This window comes from Sminthopsis crassicaudata, chromosome 3 (genome assembly GCF_048593235.1).
Source record: "Sminthopsis crassicaudata isolate SCR6 chromosome 3, ASM4859323v1, whole genome shotgun sequence".
NCBI lineage: Eukaryota > Metazoa > Chordata > Mammalia > Dasyuromorphia > Dasyuridae > Sminthopsis > Sminthopsis crassicaudata.
This window is the reverse complement of record NC_133619.1, coordinates 582,446,339-582,470,331: the sequence shown is the minus strand read 5'-3', so window position 1 is coordinate 582,470,331 and position 23,993 is coordinate 582,446,339. Positions and strand designations below refer to the sequence as shown.

Here is a 23,993-nt window from a genome sequence, read left to right as displayed (position 1 = left end):
TTCAAGGGCAAGACAAATTTTACAGTTTGTTGAGGGTTTTTTTTTATATCTGTGCCATAACAGACAGTTTTAGAAATTAGAGGGTAGTAATAGAATTTATTTTTAATTGTGGCAATGAGGTGATTGAATGATTGATGGATGAGTGAATGGATGGATGATTGGATAAGGAGGTGGGGAGAGATATCTTGGTATAGAATGTGTTTCATTGAGCTAGTTATTCTTTATAACCTGAGCTTGGTCCATCTCCAGTTTCTTCTCTTTGAGTTGTACCTGATCTTATTACCACTTTTCATTCATATCCATTGAAGAATAGGATGATTATGCTTCTGTTTCCTGACCAGGAATATTTTGATTCTGAATGTTTTATGAGAGGATATGATGATGAGATAACAACTGAGCTTCCACCACAATGGATGGATGGACAAAAAAGGGAGAAAAACTGGTAGTAACTCATTATTAGAGAACTTGACACATATTCATTAAAAAATACAACTTGAATATCAATTTTGTTGACTATATTTTGCAGTTATCTTTATATTTATCATGTTATACTATATTATGGTTGTCTGCTTTCACCTAATATTCTTTAGTAAAGAAATGTAAGAAGGTAGAAATAATATAGACATTACAGGTCTTCTGTTACACAACAAAGGACTGCAAAACAGGCACTGGGAAAATATTTGTTGTTTAAAATTGTTTTAAACAAAATGAAGATGTATGATATATCAAAAGGGTATAATCTATTTTCACTAAGCAACTTTCGACATTTTAAAAAGAATGTACCCTTATCCATCTGAACACTAACATGTTTGAAGTGAAGGACATTTCTCAGGAAATGGAGGCTGTGGTTTAATATTTTTATTCTTTATGAGATCAAATGGCAGGCTAATGAAAAGAGGATAAATACTCCAGTGATTAGTTTAAATGAGGAATTTTATCCTTACAGAAGTAACAACTGAAATTTACACCAAGTTCACACTGTCCAGCATAAACCAAGTGTGGAACACAGAAAGAGAATCCACATATAGCCAGTGGGACTATAATGTTTGACTTTAACTCCACTGGGTTCATCAATCCTAGTACATTCATACTTCTGGGAATCCCTGGACTAGAGGCCTTGCACATATGGATCTCCATCCCCTTCTGCTCTGTATATGTTGTTGCCCTTTTGGGAAATGTGAGCATCCTCTTCATTATCAAGACAGATCCTTCTCTTCATGAACCCATGTTCTACTTCCTCTCCATGCTGGCCATCACTGACATTATTCTATCAACATCAACTCTGCCTAAGATGCTTGGACTATTCTGGTTCAGTGATCATGAAATCAACTTCCATGCCTGCCTCACTCAGATGTTCTTCATTCATGCTTTTTCTGGAGTAGAATCAGGACTCCTGGTGGCCATGGCATTGGACCGATATGTGGCCATCTGTAACCCGCTGAGACACTCATCTATACTCACTAACCCTGTGGTGATACGGGTGGGCATGGTGGCACTTTTTAGAGGCGTAATACTCATGACTCCCCATCCCTTCCTGGTGAGAAAATGGCCATATTGCCGGACCAATGTTGTCCCACACACTTACTGTGAGCACATGGCTGTAGTGAAATTGGCTTGTGCTGATATTTCTATCAATAGTCTCTACAGTTTGGCTGTTATCATTCTGATTGTGGGCACAGATGTAACATGCATCTCTCTATCCTACATCCAGATTCTCCGAGCAATCTTCAACCTCCCCTCCAAAGAAGCACGCTTAAAAACCCTCAGTACCTGTGGCTCACATGTTTGTGTTATCCTCACTTTTTATATTCCTGCCCTTTTCTCTTTTCTTACCCATAGATTCAGTCAGCAGATTCCTCATCACACCCATATTCTCTTAGCTAATATGTACTTGCTGGTGCCCCCCATGCTTAACCCCATCATATATGGAGTAAGGACCAAACAGATCCGGGACCGTGTTTTGCTTTTATTCAAAACTAAGACCACCTGGAAAACTTGAACCTGACATCAACTAATAGTTTAATACCCATATCTATGTGTTAGCCTGTACATATAAACTATCAATCAATCAAAATGTGTATTAGATACCTATTATGGGCTAGGCATAATTTTTGTTGTAATTTTCATTTATAAATAAAAAAGCATGAAACTATTTCTGTTCTGATAGATCTTATATTCTATGTGCTATTCAACATTTATTACACTATATAGTGCAAATAAGTATAAATATGCATAAAATGCTTAAATACAAGATACTTTGAGAAGGATATCCTTGTCAATTAAGGTCAAGAAGAGATTTCTTGTAGCAGATGGTAGATATTATTTTGATAATAGATTTTTATTTTCAAAATTCATGCAAAAGTAATTTTTCACATTCACCCTTGCAAAACTTTGTGTTCCAAATTTCTGCCTTCCTTCCCCCACCCCAGCCTTCTCTTCTCTTCTAAGCCATACAATATATGTTAAACAATTCTTCTAAACATAATTCAAAATGTAAAAATAATATTTTGTGATAGACATTCAGTCCCTATAGTCCTTCAACTGGTTGCAGAAAGTTCTCTCCCTCATTGGAATTGGCCTGAATCACCTCACTGTTGAAAATAATTAAGTCTATCACAATTGATCATCTCATAATGTTATTGTTGCTATGTACAATGCCCTATTGGTTCTACTCACTTCACTTAACATTAGTTCATGTAAGTCTTTTTAGACCTTTCTGAAATCATTCTGCTGATCATTTCTTATACAACAATAACATTCTGTTGTATTCACATACCATAAGTTATTCAGCCATAATGAATGGCAACTCATGGGCATCCTCTTAGTTTCTAGTTTTGTTTTGTTTTGTTTTGTTTTTTGCTATTACATAAAAAGGCTACTAAAACGTTTTTGCACATATGGGTCCTTTTCTCTTTTTAATAATCTCTTTGGGATACAGACCTAGTAGACACTGTTGGATCAAAAGGTATGGACAAAGTATGTCTTTTTTTATCTTGAATTTTGTTTTATTTTATTTTTTATTAATTTTATAATTTTTGACAGTACATATGCATGGGTAATTTTTTTACAACATTATCCCTTGTACTCACTCCTGTTCTGAGTTTTCCCCTCCTTCCCTCTACCCCCTCCCCTACATGTTAAATGTGTTACAATATATCCTAGATACAATATATGTGTGCAAAACCGAATTTCTTTTCAGAAGGCAAAAGTAACCTGGGAAGAAGGACAATAGTGCAGACAGTTTACACTCAATTCTCAGTGTTCCTTTTCTGGGTGTAACTGATTCTTTCCATCATTGATCAACTAGAACTGAATTAGATCTTCTCTATGTTGAAGATGTCCACTTCAATCAGAATATATCTTCATACAGTATCGTTGTTGAAGTGTATAATGATCTCCTGGTTCTGCTCATTTCACTCAGCATCAGTTCATGTAAGTCTTTCCAAGCCTCTCTGTATTCATCCTGCTAGTCATTTCTTACAGACCAATAATATTCATAACATTCATATACCATAATTTACCCAACCATTCTCCAATTTATGGGCATCCATTCATTTTCCAGTTTCTAACCACCACAAAAAGGGCTGCCACAAACATTTTGGCACATACAGGTCCCTTTCCCTTCTTTAGTTTCTCTTTGGGATATAAGCCCATAGTTTGATAACTTTTGTGCATAGTTCCAAATTACCCTCCAGAATAGTTGGATTCTTTCACAACTCCACCAACAATGCATCAGTGTCCCAGTTTTCCCACAACCCCTTCAACATTCATCATTATTTTTTCCTGTCATCTTAGCCAATCTGACATGTATGTAGTAGTATCTCAGACTTGTCTTAATTTGCATTTCTCTGATCAATAGTGATTTGGAACACTCTTTCATATGAGTGGAAATAATTTCAATTTCATCATCTGAAAATTGTCTGTTCATATCCTTTGACCATTTATCAATTGGAGAATGGTTTGATTTCTTATAAATTAGAGTCAGTTCTCTATATATTTTGGAAATGAGGCCTTTATCAGAACCTTTAACTGTAAAAAATATTTTCCCAATTTGTTACTTCCCTTCTAATTTTGTTTGCATTAAGAGCTTTTTAATTTGATGTAATCAAAATTTTCTATTTTGTGATTAATAATGATCTCTAGTTCTCCTTTGGTCACAAATTCCTTCCTCTTCCACAAGTCTGAGAGGTAAACTATCCTATATTACTCTAATCTATTTATGATCTCATTCTTTATGCCTAAATCATGGACCCATTTTGATCTTATCTTGGTATTTGGTGTTAAATGTGGGTCCATATATAATTTCTGCCATACTAATTTCCAGTTTTCTAGCAGTTTTTATCAAATAATGAATTCTTATCCCAAAAGTTTGGATCTTTGGGTTTGTCAAACACTAGAATTCTATAGTTGTACACTATTTTGATTGGCATAGCACTAAATAAGTAGATTAGTTTAGGGAGTATTGTCATCTTTATTATATTCCCAGAGTTCTTTTGCTGGATGTAGCTGGTTCAGTTCATTACTCCTCTATTGGAACTGATTTGGTTCATCTCATTGTTGAAGATGGCCACGACCATCAGAATTGATCCTCATATAGTATTGTTTAAGTATATAATGATCTCTTGGTCCTGCTCATTTCACTCAGCATCAGTTCATATAAGTTTCTCCAGGCCTTTCTGAAATCATCCTGTTGGTCATTTCTTACAGAACAATAATATTCCATAATATTCATATACCACAATTTATTTAGCCATTCTCCAATTGAGGGGCATCCATCAGTTTCCAGTTTCTGGCCAATACAAAAAGGGCTGCCATAAACCTTTTTGCACATACAGGTCCCTTTCCCTTCTTTAAAATCTCTTTGGGATATAAGCCCAGTAGTAATACTGCTGGGTCAAAGAGTATGCACAGTTTGACAAAGTTTTGAGCATAATTCCAAATTGCTCTCCAGAATGACTGGATGTATTCACAATTCCACCAACAATGTATCAGTGTCCCTGTTTTCCCACATTCCCTCCAATATTAAGCATTATCTTTCCCTGTCATTCTAGCCAATCTGACAGGTGTATAATGGTATCTCAGAGTTGTCTTACTTTGCATTTCTCTAATTAACAATGATTTGGAGTATCTTTTCATATGACTAGAAATACTTTCAATTTCTTCATCTGAGAATTGTCTGTTCATATCCTTTGACCATTTATCAATTGGAGAATGGCTTGATTTCTCATAAATTAGAGTTAATTCTCTATATATTTTGGAAATGAGGCCTTTATCGGAACCTTTGAGTATAAAAATGTTTTCCCAGTTTATTGTTTCCCTTCTAATTTTATCTGCATTAGTTTTGTTTGTACAAAAACTTTTCAATTTGATATAATCAAAGTTTTCTATTTTGTGATCAGTTATGATCTCTAGTTCTTCTTTGGACATAAATTCATTCCTCTTCCACAGATCTGAGAGGTAAACTATCCTATGCTCCTCTAATTTATTTATAATCTCATTCTTTATGCCTAAGTCATGAACCCATTTTGATCTGAGCTTGGTATATGGTGTTAAGTATGAGTCAATGCCTAGTTTCTGCCATACTAATTTCCAATTTTCCCAGCAATTTTTGTCAAACAGTGAGTTCTTATCCCAAAATCTGGGGGTTTTGGATTTGTCAAACACTAGATTATTGAAGTTACTGGCTGTTTTTTTCTTTGAACCTAACCTATTCCACTGATCAGCTAGTCTAGTTCTTAGCCAATACCAAATGGTTTTGGTAACCGCTGCTTTATAATATAATTTTAGATCTGGTACAGCTAGGCCACCTTCATTTGATTTTTTTTGTCATTAATTCTCTTGAAATTCTTGACCTTTTGTTTTTCCATATGAACTTTGTTGTTATTTTTTATAGATCATTAAAATAATTTTTGGGAGTCTGATTGGTATAGCCCTAAATAAATAGATTAGTTTAGGTAGTATTAGAGCATGTACTTCTAAAGGTCATGTTGGGGACACAAACCTCAACTCCTACCCTGGAAGTCTTGCTTTTGGAGACTTTGTCTGATTGGTGAATATTCCATCTCCAATTCTCTTTTTAATTCTTCCCATTCCATCTTATTGCTATTGATCATGTGGATACATTCTTTACCTATTCCTATCCCTGAGCTGCTTTCTAGGTCTTTAAGAATAACCAAACCAATACTGCCTTTTATACTAGAAAAAGAATTTAAATCAATCTATCTCTGTTAGTACTTACTATCCATATGGCTTTTAAAAATATAATAATATATCCTTTCCTGATTCTATTCTTCTGTTTGTATGATGCTGATCTAGCAGAATGGAAGTTCCTCAAGGACAGTGACTCTTTGTCTTTTATATATATTTTACTCAAGTGCTTAATCAAATTGTTAGCATATTACAAGCACTTAATTAAATTCTTTTATACATCCATTCATTCAAAAAGTAGAAAAGGTAGGATTTAAATTAAGATCTCCTCCTCCAAAATCATCAAGATCACAATTGTGTCTGTATTCGTGTGAATTCAATAATACCATGTTAAAAAGAATAGATAATAGTATTCAAAGTCTTAAGAAAACCATGCCATGAAATGGTAGCAATGGGGTGTTTGTCCAGAAGAAAAAAAAAACTGAACATACAATTTATAATTGGGAGCTGATGATATTTAATGATATTGGGAACAGATATTCCTTCCATCAATCACATTTTTATCACAGGCTAATATTACACATCTAGTTCAACAAAATTCAGCAAAACATTTAATAGTCTTTCATGTAACCCTTATGAATTATATGGAAAATATATAGACTAGATAATAAAGCATTTAGGCAGATTTGGAAGGGGTTGAATAATTTGATTAAAAGAGAACCATTAATAAGTAAAATAACTTTTTAGTGGAGAGGCCCAATCATAAATGTTTGGTTTTACACTGTTCACATTTTAAATAATTATCTGCATAAAAGTATAAATGGCATATTTTTCATATTTACAAATGATTGGAACTATGGCATAGATAATGAACACATTGCATGGCAGGATCAGGATCCAAAAATATCTTGATATACTAGAATAACAAACTGAAGAGAGTAAGATAGAATAGAGTGTGGATAAATATGAGAATCTCAAACTGAGTTTAAAGTAATTTTCACAAATATAACATTGAGGCATATCTAGACAATGGACAACTAGATGGTGCAGTGGATAGAGTAAGAGCTGTAGAGTCAGAGGGATACATCTTTACAAAATCAATTCTGACTTCAGGAACTTACTGGCTTTCCTTATCTACAAAAATTAGCTGGAGAAATGTCAAACCATTCCAATATCTTTGCCAAGAAAACTGCAATTATTGTCATGAAAAGTTGGATATGACTGAAAAGTGATTGAACAATAAATAGCAAGTGTCACCACAGTAATTCTTGTGAGAAAAATCTGGGAAATTTAACAAGTTGTAACTTCAATCTGAAATAACAAGGTTCCATGGCAGCCAAAATATCTAATGATATTTTGAACTGTATCAATAAGCACATGATGCTAATAGTGAATTAGAAAATTCCTTTATGCTCTATCTTGGTCACATCCTATCTGTACAATGATATTTTATTCTGAGAATATTGTAGGAAACACATTAATAGGTGCAGAAGTGAGCAATCGATATGATAAGATGTCTGGAAAACATGTTACAAAAACTGATAGTTCAAGTTTTGCTTGAAGTCCAGTAAATTATCTAGACCATTTTCCAGACAAACTGATATCTAACCATTCTTCCTCTATCTCGTACTTATGAAGTATATTTTTGAAGCTAAGAATAACACTTATCCCAATAGAATTTCATTTTATTAAATTCAGCTAAAAACTCACATCTATCTTTTTGAATATTTACTGCCATTTTTTATATTAGCTCTCCCTCTTAGCTTTGTGTTCACCTGTAAATCTAATGAAGATGCCATTTTGTTTTTATCCAATTTAGTGTTAAAAATCTTAATGAACATCTAGTTAATTGCATTGGCACACACATTGCACAACAAAAATGAAGACTAGTGTTCTATCTAATTTTAAACCTCCTTACTATATTATTATATAACTTTACCTATTTCTATCATTTTCATAAAAATAGCACAATAGATAGTTTCCAATATTTTGCATAAATCTGTAAAGGACTGAAACTCTGAATAGGTGCACTGGAATCAGACAACCAAGCACTTAAGGCTAATTACCTATTGGACAATACTCTATTAGCATATGCTTGGAAAATGGCCCTTCTCACTATTCTGTGCTGGCTCCATATTTTGGTGTATACAGATAATTGTAGGAGTGTAATGTGCTATTGTCTCCAGAAGCTGCCGATCACTCTCCGGGAGGAGATCTGCTGTGTCAACTTAAATCTCTCGGACAGATTCTTCTTCCTGTAGAGAGCCGACTTCTCTTCCTGCAGAGAGCAGCCTCAAGTCTGGTCCAGAAACAACTCCCTTTTTCCTCCAGAGCTGCCCTCTTTATCCTCCCAGAGAATAGGTATGGGATAATGCAAGGGCTTCTGGGAAGAATTACTTCAACCAATGAACTTGCTCCTCCTAAGCATGCAAGCTCTTCCCCAGGAAAGGCTGGAACTAGAGAATTGTCAAGTACCGACTTAGCACTTAGTATGAATCTAATATCTCATTATCTCATTAGCACTTAGTAAGAACCTAACATCTCCCCCTTTCTTTTATTAATGTTAATTAATATCCTTAAGTCTTTTCTTTAGTCATCACCTAAGTGTTGAAATATATAGAGCATCATTGCAATCAAACTTCTAAAAAAATTACTTTGTAGAGCTAGAAAAAATAATAACAAAATTCATCTGGAAGAACAAAAAGTCAAGGATATCAAGAGGACTAATGAAAAAGAAGTGCAGATGAAGTTGACCTAGCCATGCCAGACTTAAACTATATTATTATTTGGTACTGGCTAAAAAATAAAGTAGTAGATCACTGGAATTGGTTAATACACAAGGCATAATAGTCATTGACCATAATAATCCAGTGCTTGATAAACCAAAAAAGAGTACAGCTTCTGGGATAAGGACTCACTTCTTGACAAAAATTGCTGGGAAAATGGGAAAATGGCATGTCAGAAATTAGACATGAACCAACATCTACTATACCTAGCACCCTAAATCATGGGTTCTTGATTTATACATAGTGATACTATATGAAAATTAGGGATAGTCTCCCTGTAAACTCTTTGTGGAAGGGAGGAATTTATGGCCAATGAAAAAGTAGAGAACATTACAAAATGCAAAATAGATAATATTGACTAATTAAATGTAAAAGGGTTTGTGGAATAAAACCAATGCATCTGAGATTAAAAGAGAAACAGAAAACTGGGAAACATTTGTACAGAAAGTTTTTTTTTTTTCCCTAATAAAAGTCTCATTTCTAAAATACATTTACAAATTATTCAAATTTATAAGAATATGTCATTTCCCAATTGATAAATGGTCAAAAAATATGAACAGATGATTTTCAGATAAAGAAATTAAAGCCAATTTTCTACAATGAGATGAATCAGACCAATTCTAATAGATTTGTGACAGAGAGCCATGTGCATCCAGAAAGAGGACTGTTGGACTGTATGTGGATTAAAAAAAAAATAGTATTTTCACCTTTTTTATTGTTGTTTGCTTGCTTTTTGCTTTCTTTCTCATTTTTTTTTCTTTCTGATCTGATTTTTCTTATGCAGCATGATAAATGTGGAAATATGAATAGAAGAATTGCACATTTTAAACATACATTGAATTATTTGTTTTCTAGAGGGAAGGAAGAAAATTTTGGCACACAAGGTTTTGAAGACATGAATGTTGAAAACTATCTTTGCATATATTTTGAAAATAAAAAGCGATTATTTAAAAAAAAAGAAATTCCAAGGGGCAACTAGGTACCACAGTGGATAGAGCACCAGAACTTAGGTCAGGAGAACCTGAGTTCAAATTTGACCTCAGACACTTAACACTTCCTAGCTGTGTTACCCTGGGCAAATCACTTAACCCCAATTGCCTCAGGGGAAAAAATTGTGAATATTTAACCTGTATTATATTGCTTTCTGTCTTGGGGAGACAAGAGGCAAAGAAGGGGGAGAAAAAATTGGAACACAAAGTCTTACAAAATTGAATGTTGAAAACTATTTTTACAAGTACTGTAAAAATAAACTACTATTGAAATTTTAAAAGTAAACATGTGAATAGATCAGTTCTGTATTATATTGGAGCCCTTGCAAGTTGACAGTAATGATTACTCCTTTACTTGTGTAAAATGCAATTCAAGTCAATTTTCAATTAAATCAAATTTAAGCATCTAATAGGTTTTAATAATTGTGCTAAGCACTAAGCATATAAATAATAATTTAAAAAAATAAAGTGATAGTTTATTGCCCCCAGAAAGTTTACAATATAATAAGGGGAGACAAAATAACAGAGGAGGCTGAAAAGTGGAGTTAAAGGGGGCAGGAAGGAGGACAGAATAAAAACCAAAAAATTACCTGACTTGGAGTCACAAGGAAGCTGCTTCCTAGTGGTTAATGGGAAATAACTGGGCTATGAGGCCACTTGGACTTCAATTTGTTTTGTGTGGTCCCACTGGTAACACTATGACCTTTAGGTAAAGAAATCATAAAAAGAAAAATTTGAGCTTCAAATAAAAAAATAATTTCCTAATTATGTGGATTAATATTGAAATAGAATTGCCAGTTTCACTCTTTGGAGAACTTGAAATGAAGTTTGTTTAATAACTAATAAGATATACTGTACGTGGTTCCTAACATTTCTTAGTTGTCTTAGCTATTCAACAATTCCCAAATCCCTCTACAGTTATTATTGTTTAGCATACATGTTTCCACTTTTGTTGCACTAGAACAGCATGTGAATATTTGCTAAATAGCTTGCCATGATCTAATCAATATGTTTTTATAGCAGTTCCTTTAATTAAGACCTTTATGTAACCAACTAGTGCTGAGACCTGGCATAGATGACTCCTGATGAGGCTCCTTTTCAGTGTGTGTGTATTTGTGTGTGTGTGTGTGTGTGTGTGTGTGTTTCTGTTGTGAGGAGTCATTACTTGGGCTTCTTTGAACTGAAAACCATTATGAACAATAGGTTTTCTTTCAAGGGACAACCTGGAATAGACAAGTCACATCACTCCTTCAATAGATCTTAGAATAAGCAGCATAATATAGCCTATTATTTTGTATCCTAATTTAATTTAGCTAAACTAGTATTTATTCAGAATTGAAGCAAGCCACAGAAGGCAAAAAAACTGATGTGGTGGGAGTCCTCACAGATGTTATTCACTATGGGAGATTCATAGTTGGGAAATACATCCAACAAGGTGCTGGAGTCAACTGTTATTGATTCACTAAATCCAATTGTTAAATTCTCAGTGTAAACATTAAAGCTTTGTAAATTCACAAATACGAAAAATCAAGAACTTGGTTAGTTGTCTTGTTTGTTGATATTTAAGAAATAATACATAAAATGTTAATAATATAAATGAAAATTTTAAGTATTACAGTTAAAGCATTATTAGAACATAACTGATTATAACATATCCAGATCATACATGATGAGAGAGCTGTGTGATACAGAGGATAGAATGACAAACTTGTAGTCTGTAGACAGACTTCAAGATTGGAGTTCAAATCCAGCTTCAGACACTTACTATGTAACTATTATTACCTGTAATGATTCAGCATCATTACCTGTAAAACTGGGATAGCAATATCACTAAGTTTTAAGATTGTTGTGATAACAATTGAAGGGCATTTAGCACAATGCCTGCCACATAATAAAACTATCATCATTATCCTTATTTTATGCTTATGTTACAAAATAAAAAGTCAACTAAGGTAAGATTCTGACAAAGGTTGCTAGCAATATTTAAAGAGGAGAACCCCATTAAGTTAGGTAAAAGAACATCTACTAATAACTTCAAATTCTCAGATGAAGAAATTGAAACTATTTCTAGCCATATGAAAAGATGCTCCAAGTCATTATTAATCAGAGAAATGCAAATTAAGACAACTCTGAGATATCACTATACACCTGTCAGATTGGCTAGAGTGACAAGGAAAGATAACGTGTAATGTTGGAGAGGATGTGGGAAAACAGGCACACTAATACATTGTTGGTGGAACTGTGAATACATCCAGCCATTCTGGAGAGCAATTTGGATCTATACTCAAAATTTACCAAAACGTGCATACCCTTTGATCCAGCAGTGTTACTACTGGGCTTATATTCCAAAGAGATTTTAAAGAAGGGAAAGGGACTTGTATGTGCAAAAATGTTTGTGGCAGCCCTTTTTGTATTGGCCAGAAACTGGAAACTGAGTGGATGCCCCTCAATTGGAGAATGGCTGAATAAATTGTGACATATGAATATTATGGAATATTATTGTTCTGTAAGAAATGACCAACAGGATGATTTCAGAAAGGTGTGGAGAGACTTACATGAACTGATGCTGAGTGAAATGAGTAGGACCAAGAGATCATTATATACTTCAACAACAATACTATATGATAATCAATTCTGATGGACATAGCCATCTTCAACAATGAGATGAAACAAATCAGTAATAATAAAGTGAACCAGCTACACCCAGCAAAAGAACTCTGGGAAATCATTATGAACCACTACATAGATTGCCCAATACCCCTATTTTTGTCCATCTGCATTTTTTATTTCCTTCATAGGCTAATTATACACTATTTCAAAGCCTGATTCTTTTTGTACATATATTGTATTTAATTTATACTTATTATACATTTATTATTATTTATACATATTTAACATGTATTCATCAACCTGACATCTGAGGGAGGATATGGGGGGAAGGAGGGGAAAATTGGAACAAAGGTTTGGCAATTGTCAATGCTGTAAAATTACCATGCATATATCTGGTAAATAAAAAGCCAAATAAAATAGTTTTAAAAATAATAATTTCAGAAGAGGTAGTTCTAGAGGAAAACTGATCCCTGATTGAAGGTTAATATTCTGGATCACTCACTCGGAGAAGGGAATTTGTTTCATCCATGGAGAACATCCTGTGCCCAGGAAAGGAAACGACCAGGTTGAGTTTGGGAAGTACTTAACAGGACAGTTGTCTTGGTCTATAGAGTTCTTGGTGGGAAATTAAATAATACTGAAAAAGGTAAGCTATAGATAGACTGTGGAAGATTTTAAACACCAGGCTAAAATGTGTGAATTTTTATTTTATATTGAAAGATAAGGTTTATTGACAATAGATCATTTAGCATATGTTTGAAGAGATGAAAGAAGAGCAAGTTCAGAATCTAATTCAAACAAATTATTCACATCATAGATTTACAATTTGAAAGATGCCTTAGAAAATTTCTCTTCTATCCTTCTCATTTCATGGCTAAGGTGATTAAGGTAAGAAGAGGCAAATGATAACTTGTAGGAGAAGACTCATTCCCATCCAAGCCTTCTGATCACAAATTCAATATTCCACTAATTCTCCCATTCCATGATAATTCTCTCTATGGAAAAATTTAAGATCATAATTTTATGAAGGAAATTCCTGGAAAAGTCAGGCATATTATTACTAGATATAGTAGATGAGAACAGGGAAGAACCATAGTTCTATATCTATATCCCACTCAAGTCATGACTTATATAATCAGCAGTGCCTATATTAAGTAGGACCTCTAAAAAGGAAGAGTATAGCTCATTATAAGAAGACAAAATAATTCGCTAATTTTCTTTTCATGTCTCCAGCATCACGTTGCTTTGTAAACATTATAGTATTACCAAGAAATCATGTTGACTAAGTTAGAATTATACCAAGAAATGGTTCAACAGTGGAAAAGCAATAAGCATAATCAATCATGGTCTTATTTAGCTGTTTCAGACTTTTTGTGATCCCATTTGGGGACTTTTTTGGCAAATAAAATGACAGTGTATTCCATTTCCTTCTCATCCTCCTTTTACAAATGAGGACTTCAAGTAAACAAGATTAAATGACTTACCTCAAAATGGGTAGTTAATAGTTTGTTCCAACAGTCATGAAGGCTGCTGAAGCAGATACTGTTAATTACTTAGAGCTTATTCAGACATTGAAAATAAAAAAAAGTCATCCACTGCATACAGTATAGAAATGGAGAGGTTTTTTTTTTTTAATATTATAAAAATAATATCTAAAATCAAAATTATGTAATGGGAGTATGTCAAAACTTTTTCCAGTTTTTTCTAATATATACAGAAGCAAATCAAGGATGACCACATTCTCAAATATGTCTTGATATATTAACTAGATATATAGATAGATAGATATAGATATAGATAGATATGAAAAGAGAAAATAACTAAAGATATAAAAATGAGGCAGTTATGTAGCATAATAGATAAAATTTTGGGCCAGGATTTAAAAAGACCCAAATTCAAATTCTATCATAGACATTTATAGCTGTGTGGTCTTGGCCAAGTCATTTTACTTCAATAGGATTATTGAGGGGAACAAATGAGATAATATTTGTAAAACATTTAACACAGAACCTGTCACGTTATAGATATGTAAATGGTTATTCCCTTCACATATCTTTTTCCTTCCTTTCCAAAATACAGATAAAAATATTTGATAGTGTACTAATAAAATAGTTGGAAGATTTTAGAGAATTAAAAAAAAAAACTAATTGAGACAATTGATAAAGTTACATGCCCAAAAATAAACCCCTAAAATCTATATTGCTATATAATTATAATGATGATTATGATGATATCCAAAAGTGATTGCATGACAAATAACTACAAAATTAATAACTGAAACCATTTCATGTTGGCTAGAAAAATAGAGGGATAGATCAATAGAAGTATTTAAACCAGCACCTTACAACACACTCCACAATACATCTTAATATTAATGATTATATTTTTTAAATGACAAAAGAAATAGAATACATATATCTTGTAGCTATGGGTACAAAGATACATTCTTAATAAAAGAAGGGAAAAATGTAACTAAAAAGGTCAAAAAGATAACTTTCCTTGAACCATAAATTTCTGTACAGACTAAATTAATACATCTGGGATAAAAAGGAAAATGATCAAATTGGGAAGGAAACATTTGTATCAAGTTTCTCCACTAAAAATTTGTTATCCAAGATACACCATTAAATTATAACCTTCTTCAGGACAGAGACTATCTTTTGCATTTCTGTTTACCTATCATTTAGCACAATGCCAGGTACATAATAGACATTTAATAAATATTTATTGAAATTAATTATTGAATATATAAATATTAATAAATATTTATGATAAATAGCTATCTTTTAAAAGATAAGAAGTCAGAGATTAAGAAAAAATGTTACTCAAAAGAATTGAAAACTACGCAAAATCTCATTTAAGAATTCTCTAAACCACTATAAATGAACTGTAAATGACAATAAGCCCAAAGTTTCATCTCACAGCCTACAGATTGATAGATAAGGGGAAAAAAATATGGAATGATAAGCACACTAAAACACTATAGACCTATACAATAGTACTACCATTTTGGAAATCAATTTGGATTTATGCTAATAAAGGGACTAAAATGCCTATATTCTTTAAATCAGACAATCCAATACTATTCCTATACTCCCAAAAAGCCATTGATAAAAATAAAATCATCATGTATACAAAAACAATTATAGAATTACATGATTATGATAGTAAATAATAGAAAAATGTGGATGCCCATTAATTAAGGAAAGGCTAAACAAATTGTAGCTCATGAATACAATAGAGTACTACTATGTTAAAAGAAATGATAAATGGAGAGAAGCATGTTTTTATATGAATAAATGTAAATTAGTAAGTAGAGCTAAGAAAGCAATAGATGAACAGCAACTACAACAATTTAAATGAAAAGAACAAATACATTTCTACAAAATCTAAAAATGAATGTTACAAAATTATATGAATCAAATAAGACTTAAATGAAAAAAAAAGAATATTCACAATGTATCCCTTCAGTTGAGAATTCTATAAGTTAATATGTCATATTTTCCCAAATTTTCAATATGATTTAGTGGGCTGATTTTCTTTTCTTTTTTCTCTTTAAAATTCACTATTTATTAAATTTAAATGCAGACAAGGAAGTTCAATCCTCTAATTTTGCATTCGAAGAAAATAGAGATTAACTGATTTAAAAAGTTCAGTCAACTAATCAGAAATAGATTTTTGGATTTCAATCTTGATCATCTGAATCCAGGAAGACTTTTCCTAATCTTCCTGTCCCTGTTATCAAAAATATTGTGCAGGTGTCAGGGACAGCAACAATATCTTGGAGCACTGGAACTTTACTTAAAATCTATATCATCAATGACTGCAGAATTTTCTCTTCATCTAAAAGTTGGCATTGTGAGTCTAGGGATCTAAAATATGTTATCCAATGAAGAAGCTCATCAAATGATATTAAGTTTATTTATTTGCAAGGAAATTGGGGTTAAGTGATTTGGCCAGGGTAACACAACTAGTAAATTTTAAGTGTCTGAGATATGATTTGAACTCAGGCTCTCCTGACACCAGGGCCAATGCTCTATCACACCATCTAGATACTACCAACAATATTAAAACTAGAGTAAGAGCTTTTTTTTCAGCTTTTTAATAGTATTTTTTCCAAATACATGCAAAGATAGTTCTCAGCATTTGCCTTTGCAAAACCTTGTATTTCAATTTTTCTCCCTCTACTCCACTAAGCCACCTCCTCAAGACAGCAAACAATCCAACATGTGCAGTTTAAGTTAGATTATTTAGCTGTCACCAAGATGAATCCCCTTCATTTTTCAAAAGATTAAAGTAGGAACACATTGGCCAATTAGTCCAAGACCACACAGATTCCATTACTGTTGGAATTCAAAGCCAGGTCATTTATTTCCAAACCCAGCACTCTTTTTGATGGACCACATTGCTATTAAATGGATACAAAGAGAGTTTTCTGTCTTATAATTTACAGCAGTTTTATTGTTGTTGTTTAAAAAAAAAACTCCCTATTGTACACAATCAGCTATATGTGTAAGAGTCTTGACCATAGAGTTATGGAAGCTCTGAGTTGAAACCCTTCATCATATACAACTAGCACTGTGATCATTGGTCAGTTATTTATTTATTCTTCATCTCATTTTCCTTCTCTGTAGAAAGGAGATAAAAATAAGATCAACCTCCGAGGGTTGTTGTGAGAAGGCAATGACATGGTATTTGCAAAATAGTTTGTAACCTTAAAATGCTAGCTATTATTCAGACACAGTTACACTAATGTTCATACACTTCATGAATTTCCTTTATATGACACTAAAAGCTAGACTGTTGAGGATAGGGAAGAAGAAAAACAGAGAGATGAACAGGGAAACACATAGAGTCTCCAAAAGTCACAAAGAAACAATAACTTAACCTATTAGTTCAGAGTAAAATGTAAGAGACCTGGAAGAGGTAGAATTCCACACAAAAATTCCCCAACTAATCATGTGTGCCATCTTTCTGTAGACTAGAAGCTGGAAACTGGCTAGAACCTAGAGGCTGAAGAATATTACTCTCCTTAGAATTCTAGTTTGGTTAAAATTCTATCATCTTTTTTCTTCAATAGAACAAGAGCAGCCTGGTGGATTTGGGGTGTTTGTCTCTAGCAGGCACTGCTTCTAATATTAATCCCTTCTAAATCAATTTTGATTCTTTCCCTCCCCTCAGTCTTCTATGGGGATAAGGACTCTTAGTTAACTAGGAGCTCTTCCCCTTGCAAGATCTTCATAAATATTACCCAAAATTTCCATCTAAAACTTTTGTTTCACAGGAGGATGGAAAATGGTTTTGTTCCAAAATCAAACAGTAGATCTGATGCTTATCTAAAGCTATGATCAACCTATATTTCTCAGGGTGTTACTGCATTTTTAGGGAGCTCTAAAATTACTGAACAATAAAGAAATTGAATCATAAGTTTAGAATTGGAAGTAATCCCCATAATTCATCAATATTTTAGATATTACCAGCAAAGATCAGAAGCAAAAGATATAAAGAAAAGTCCCATTCAAAATAACTATAGATAATATAAAACAAAATATTTTGGGTCTATCTGTCAAGACAAACCCAAGACCTATAGGAACACAATTGCAAAACATTTTTCACACAAATAAAATCAGATCTAAATAAATGGGAAAATACCAATTTCTCTTATGTAGGCCAAGCTAATATAATTTAAATGGCAATTCTACTTAAATAAGTCTATTTAATTCAGTGCCACACCAATCAAACTGCCAAAAAAAATTTTATGGAGTTAGAAAAAAACAATTAAAAATTAATCTAGAAGAACAAATAGTCAAGAATATCAAGAGAATTCATGAAAAATGACACAAAGAAAGGTGTCCTTACAATATTAGGCTTAAAGTGGCAGTCATCAAAATTATATGATACTAGCTAAGAAATAAAGTGGTGTATTGGTGGAATAGATTAGATATACAAGATAAAATAGTTAACTACTGGAGTTAATTTATGATGGAATAAACCCAAGGACTTTAATTTCTGGGATAAGAATTCACTATTTGACAAAAATTGCTGGGAAAATTGGAAAATAGTATGGCAGAAACTAAACAGACTAACATCTCACACTCTGTACTCAGATAAGATTGAAATTAGTTCATGAATTAAACACAAAGTGGTGATACTATAAACAAATTAGGAGCAATTTATGACAAAATGAGAACCAGAGAATTAAGAAATGCTAAATAGATAATTTTGATTATATTATATTTAAAAGTATCTGCATTGGGCAGCTAGGTGGTACAGTGGATAGAGCACCAGCCCTGAAGTCAGGAGGACCTGAAATCAAATCTGGTATTAGACACTTAACACTTTCTGTGTTACTCTGGGCAAGTCACTTAACCCCAATTGACTCAGGGGGAAAAAAAAAGTTTTTGCACAAACAAAATCAATGCAACTAAGATTAGAAGGGAAGCAGAAAGTTGGAAAACAATTTTTTGAACAGTGTTTCTCATAAAGACTTCATTTCTGAAATATATAGAGAAGTAACTCAGATTTATAAAACTATAAGTAATTCCTCAATTGATAAATTATCAAAGGATATTTTCAGTTGAAGAAATTAAAGCCATCTCTATTCAAATGAAAAATGCTCTAAATTATTATTGATTAGAGAAATTAAAAACAATTCTGAGGTACCACCTCATATCTATCAGATTGGCTAAGATGATGGAAAGAGAATGATAAATGTTAAAGAGGAATGTGGGAAAACTGGGCAATGTTGGAGCTGTGAATTTATCTGGTCTTTAAGAGAATAATTTGGAACTCCAAAGGACTATCAAACCATTACTGATTCAGCAGTGTCACTGCTTTCCCAAACAGAGCATAAAAGAGAAGAAAGGATTCACATGTGCAAAAAGGTCTGCAACACTTTTTCTGGTTTAAAGGAATTGGAAATTAGAATTGGAAAAGCTATCAATTTGGGAATGTTTGAATAAATTATAGTTTTTGAGTGTTCTGGAATATTATTCTTCAATAGAAATGATGAGCAGACTGATTAAAAAAAAAGCCCTGTAAAGATTTACATGAACTGATGCTGAATAAAGTGAAAAGAACCATGAGAATATCTTTCATAAAAAGAACAAGATTATGTAAAAATCAATTATGATAGACTTAGCACTTCTCAGAAATACAGTGATCCAAGATGATTCCAATAGACTTGGGATGGAAAATGCCATCAATATCAAGAAAGAGAACTATAGAGACAATGAATATTGAGCCAAACTATTTTCACCTTTTTTGTTTGCTTGATCTTTTCTAATTTTTTCCTTTGTTCTGATTTTTCTTTCACAATATGACAAGTATAAAAGTGTTTTTAAAATGATTGTGCATGTATAACCTATATCAAATTGCCTGCTGTTTTGGGAAGGGGAAAGATTAGGGAGGGAGGGGAAAAAGTTTGAAACTCAAAAATCTTACAAAAATAAATGTTGAAAGCTATATTTTCATATAATTGAAAAAATAAAATACTATTGAAATAAATCTTTAAAAATCCTGAAATGAACCTTAGAGGAATACTGGTTAACTTATTAGATGATTAGAGTCCACAATCCAGACAAAGTCTGAAAGCCCCCCACAGCCTAGAATAATTCTATGTAGCCATGCCTGTTCAGGCAAGAAAGAGAGGTTTTTAAAACAGGGTGTTAGCCTCCCCAGAATCCCAGCTTTAAAATGAAACTATTTGAAAAATATTTCCTTGTGCTGAGTGAAACGAGCAGAACTAGGGGATCATTATACATTTCAACAATGATACTGTATGAGGATGTATTCTGATGAAAGTGGATATCTTCAACATAGAGAAGAGCTAATCCAATTCCAATTGATCAATGATGGACAGAATCAGCTACATCCAAAAAAGGAACACTGGGAAATGAGTATAAACTGTGAGCATTATTTTTTTGTTTTGTTTTGTTTTGTTTTTCTTCCCAGATTATTTTTACCTTCCGAATACAATCCTTCCTTGTTGTTAAAAAAAAAAAAATTACCTATGCATATGTACTGTCAAAGAAAATGTTATAATTATAAAAATTAATAAGAAAGAAAGAAAGAAAGAAAGAAAGAAAGAAAGGAAAGAAGGAAGGAAGGAAGGAAGGAAGGAAGGAAGGAAGGAAGGAAGGAAGGAAGGAAGGAAGGAAGGAAGGAAGAAAGGAAGGAAAATACTTCCTTGTCTCCAAGCCTCCCAGCCCCTCTTGGGATAACTCACAACTTCTGCCAATGAGACAAACAGAACTAAGAAATAGAAAAGTAAGCGCACATTTATGCGCACCTAGAGTTAAAAAGAGTTAAAAATACAGCAACAAAAAAGATACACATATGTATAAGCATATCCCACAGGTTGCTTAGCAAAAATAGAGCCCCATACTTGGAGAAGGAAATAGCTAAATTTGACTCCTCCCTCAGACTTGCTATGTGGTCCTAGGTAAATCACTTAATCTCTCAATTTTGACTTTCTGTTCTATAAAATTGGGGTAATACTGGAAGCTTCCATAAATTTTATGTAAAGATAAAATGAAATATTTTTAAATTACTTCAAAATATCAAAGTGGCAGCTAGGTATCACAGTGGACAAAGCACTGGATCTGGAGTTAGTAAAGCCTGAGTTCAAACATAGCCTCACATACTTACTAGTTGTGGGGCCCTACCATTTAATCTTTGCCCCATTTTCTTCAGCTGTAAAACATGAATAATAATAATGTTTATTCTTACTCGTGAAGCTCAAATGAGGTAATATTTGTAAAGCTTTGACTAAATTCAGTTTTAAACATAGAGGTCCTTATCTACTCCCCACATAAGCACCAACTTTTGCCAATTGTGGTTACTTTCCCCTTATTTTATTATGTTTTCTTAGTCTCTGGTTTCCTCATCACAAATGATAATTTATATCTTTGATGTTCAGAAAAAAATCTTAAAATATGATTTTCCTATGAAAGGAAAACTTCAAAGGTTGGTAGGACTATGATATGTCCATCATGTAGGATAGAGTCAGAGGAAAGAACAATAATTTGGGTTGATATTTAATATCCCAAATAGACCACCAGCATCTTGAAGGATAATTCCCCCCTATTGGAATATAGTCAGCTTCTTGGTATCATTTGCATTTTTTCATTAATTACTTTGAAATTATTGACCTTTTGTTCTTCCAGATGAACTTTGTTATTATTTTTTCTAGTTATGTAAAATAATTTTTGGGAGTTTAATTGTTATGGCACTGAATAAATACATTAATTTAGGTAGTATTTATTGTATTAACTTGGACTGTCCATGAAGACTTGATATATTCCCAAGAATTTTGACCAGACTTCATTTTTGTGGAAAGTGTTTTGTAATCGTCTTCATATACTTCCTGACTTTACCTTAGCAAGTGTACTTCCAAATATTTTACATTATCAATAGTTTAAATGGAATTTCTCTTTGTAACTCTTGCTGCTGGACATTGTTGATAATTATGAAAATGCTAATGATTTATAGATTTATTTTGTATCCTATAACTTTTCTAAAGTTATGAATTTTTTCTAATAGTTTTTTAGTTGATTCTCTAGATTCCCTAAGTATATCATTATATCATCTGCAAAGAATGATAATTTGGTTTCCTCATTATCTACTCTAATTCCTTTAATGTCTTTTTCTTCTTTCTTTCTTCAAGGATATACAAGGGTCAATGTTATCATTATTCATGCATATGTTTTGAAAATAAAAAGCTTTATTTAAAAAAAAAGAAAAAGAAGGAAAAGAAAATAAAGGCACATTTTCCCATTTAAAAAAAAGCACAGTTTTTTTTCTTCTGTTTATCTTTTGATGTTTCTCTTAGGTCTTATATTTGGTGATCAAAATTTCTGTTCAGTTCTGCTCTTTTAATCAAAAATGATTGAAAAGCCCTATTTCATTGAATGTTTATCCCTTTTCCTGAAAGATCATGCTTAGTTTTGCTGGATAGCCAATCCTTGATTTACCTCTTGGAATACTATGCTTGAGGCCCTTCAACCCCTTAAAGAATCTATCAGGTCCTTGGTAATCTTTACCTTGGCCCTCAAGATTTGAATTGTTTATTTCTGAAGGCTTGTAATATATTCTCCTTGATCTCATAATTCTTGAATTAACTACAATAATCCTTGAAGTTTTTGTTTGGGGGTTTGTTTCAGAAGGTGATTGTTGATTCTTTCAATTCCTATTTCCCCCTCTTTTTCTAGGACAACAGGGTACTTTTCCTTGATCATTTTTTTGGAGGATGTCATCCAGACTTTTTTTTTCCATTGTCACATTTATGTTGTCAAATGATTGTTATATTGTCTCTCTTGGATCTATTTTCCAGGTCAGATGCTTTTTCAATGAGATATTTACATTTTCTTCTATTTTTATTTTTTGTTGTCACTGCTGTCTATTTTTTTTTACTAATTCTTGATTTCTCAATTAAATCATTCACTCTCAATTGTCCAATTCTAATTTATAGTGAAATTTTCTTCAGTTAACTTTATTGCCTCCCTTTGCATTTGGTTAACTCTACTTTTATTTTTTTTTACTTTTTTTAACTATTATTTTTTAAGTATTTGATAATTTTATTAAAAACAAACTAATTAATTAATTAATTTTCAAGAATTCCATTGCTTTATGAATCATAATGGAAAAGAAAAAATCACAATAATAGGGAAGCCATGGGAGAGAAAAAAGGAAGAAGAAGAAGAAGAAGAAGAAGAAGAAGAAGAAGAAGAAGAAGAAGAAGAAGAAGAAGAAGAAGAAGAAGAAGAAGAAGAAGAAGAAGAAGAAGAAGAAGAAGAAGAAGAAGAAGAAAATAGCTTGTGTTGATTTACATTCAATCTTTTTCTGGATGCAGATGGCATTTTCTATTCAAAGTTTACTGGGATTGCCTTGGTTCACTCAACTACTGAAAATCAAGTCTTTCATAGCTGATCATCACACATTCTTCCTGTTTCTGTGCATAATGTATTTCTGGTTCTGCTTGTTTCTATCAGCATCAGTTCATGCAGATTGTTCCTGACTTTTCTAAAATCAGATTGTTTATTATTTTTAATAGAACAATAATATTCTATTAACTTTGTATACCACAACTTATGTGGCCATTCCCCAGTTAATGGGCATCTACTTATTTTCTGATTCTTTGTTTTCACAAAAACAATTGCTACAAACATTTTTTGTACATGTGGATCATTTTCCCCCTGTTATGATTTCTTTGAGATATAGACCCAGTAGTGGATTGCTGGTCAAAGAGTATGTACAGTTTGATAGACCTTTGGTTATAATTCCAAATTGCTCTCCAGAATGGTTGGATCATTTCATATCTCTACCAACAATACATTAGTGTACCTGTTTTTCCTATATTCAGAAGCCATATTTTTTTTTTCAAAGAACCTAGAAATCATTTTTCAAGGAATTATAAAGGAAAACCATCCTGGATATCCTACATGATTAGAATGTATTCTCT

At 32.6% G+C, this 23,993-nt stretch overlaps 1 protein-coding gene and 1 pseudogene across 1 annotated transcript; one reads left to right on the top strand and one right to left on the bottom strand.

Moving 5' to 3' along the window:
* Positions 1–221: 221 nt before the first annotated feature.
* On the bottom strand, positions 222–807 carry LOC141562459 (large ribosomal subunit protein eL39-like; annotated as a pseudogene).
* A 235-nt stretch (positions 808–1,042) lies between these two features.
* On the top strand, positions 1,043–1,999 carry LOC141562458 (olfactory receptor 52E4-like). The gene has a single exon (XM_074302491.1). It carries the CDS (start codon positions 1,043–1,045, stop codon positions 1,997–1,999), a length of 957 nt encoding a protein of 318 aa, XP_074158592.1.
* Positions 2,000–23,993: the final 21,994 nt, after the last annotated feature.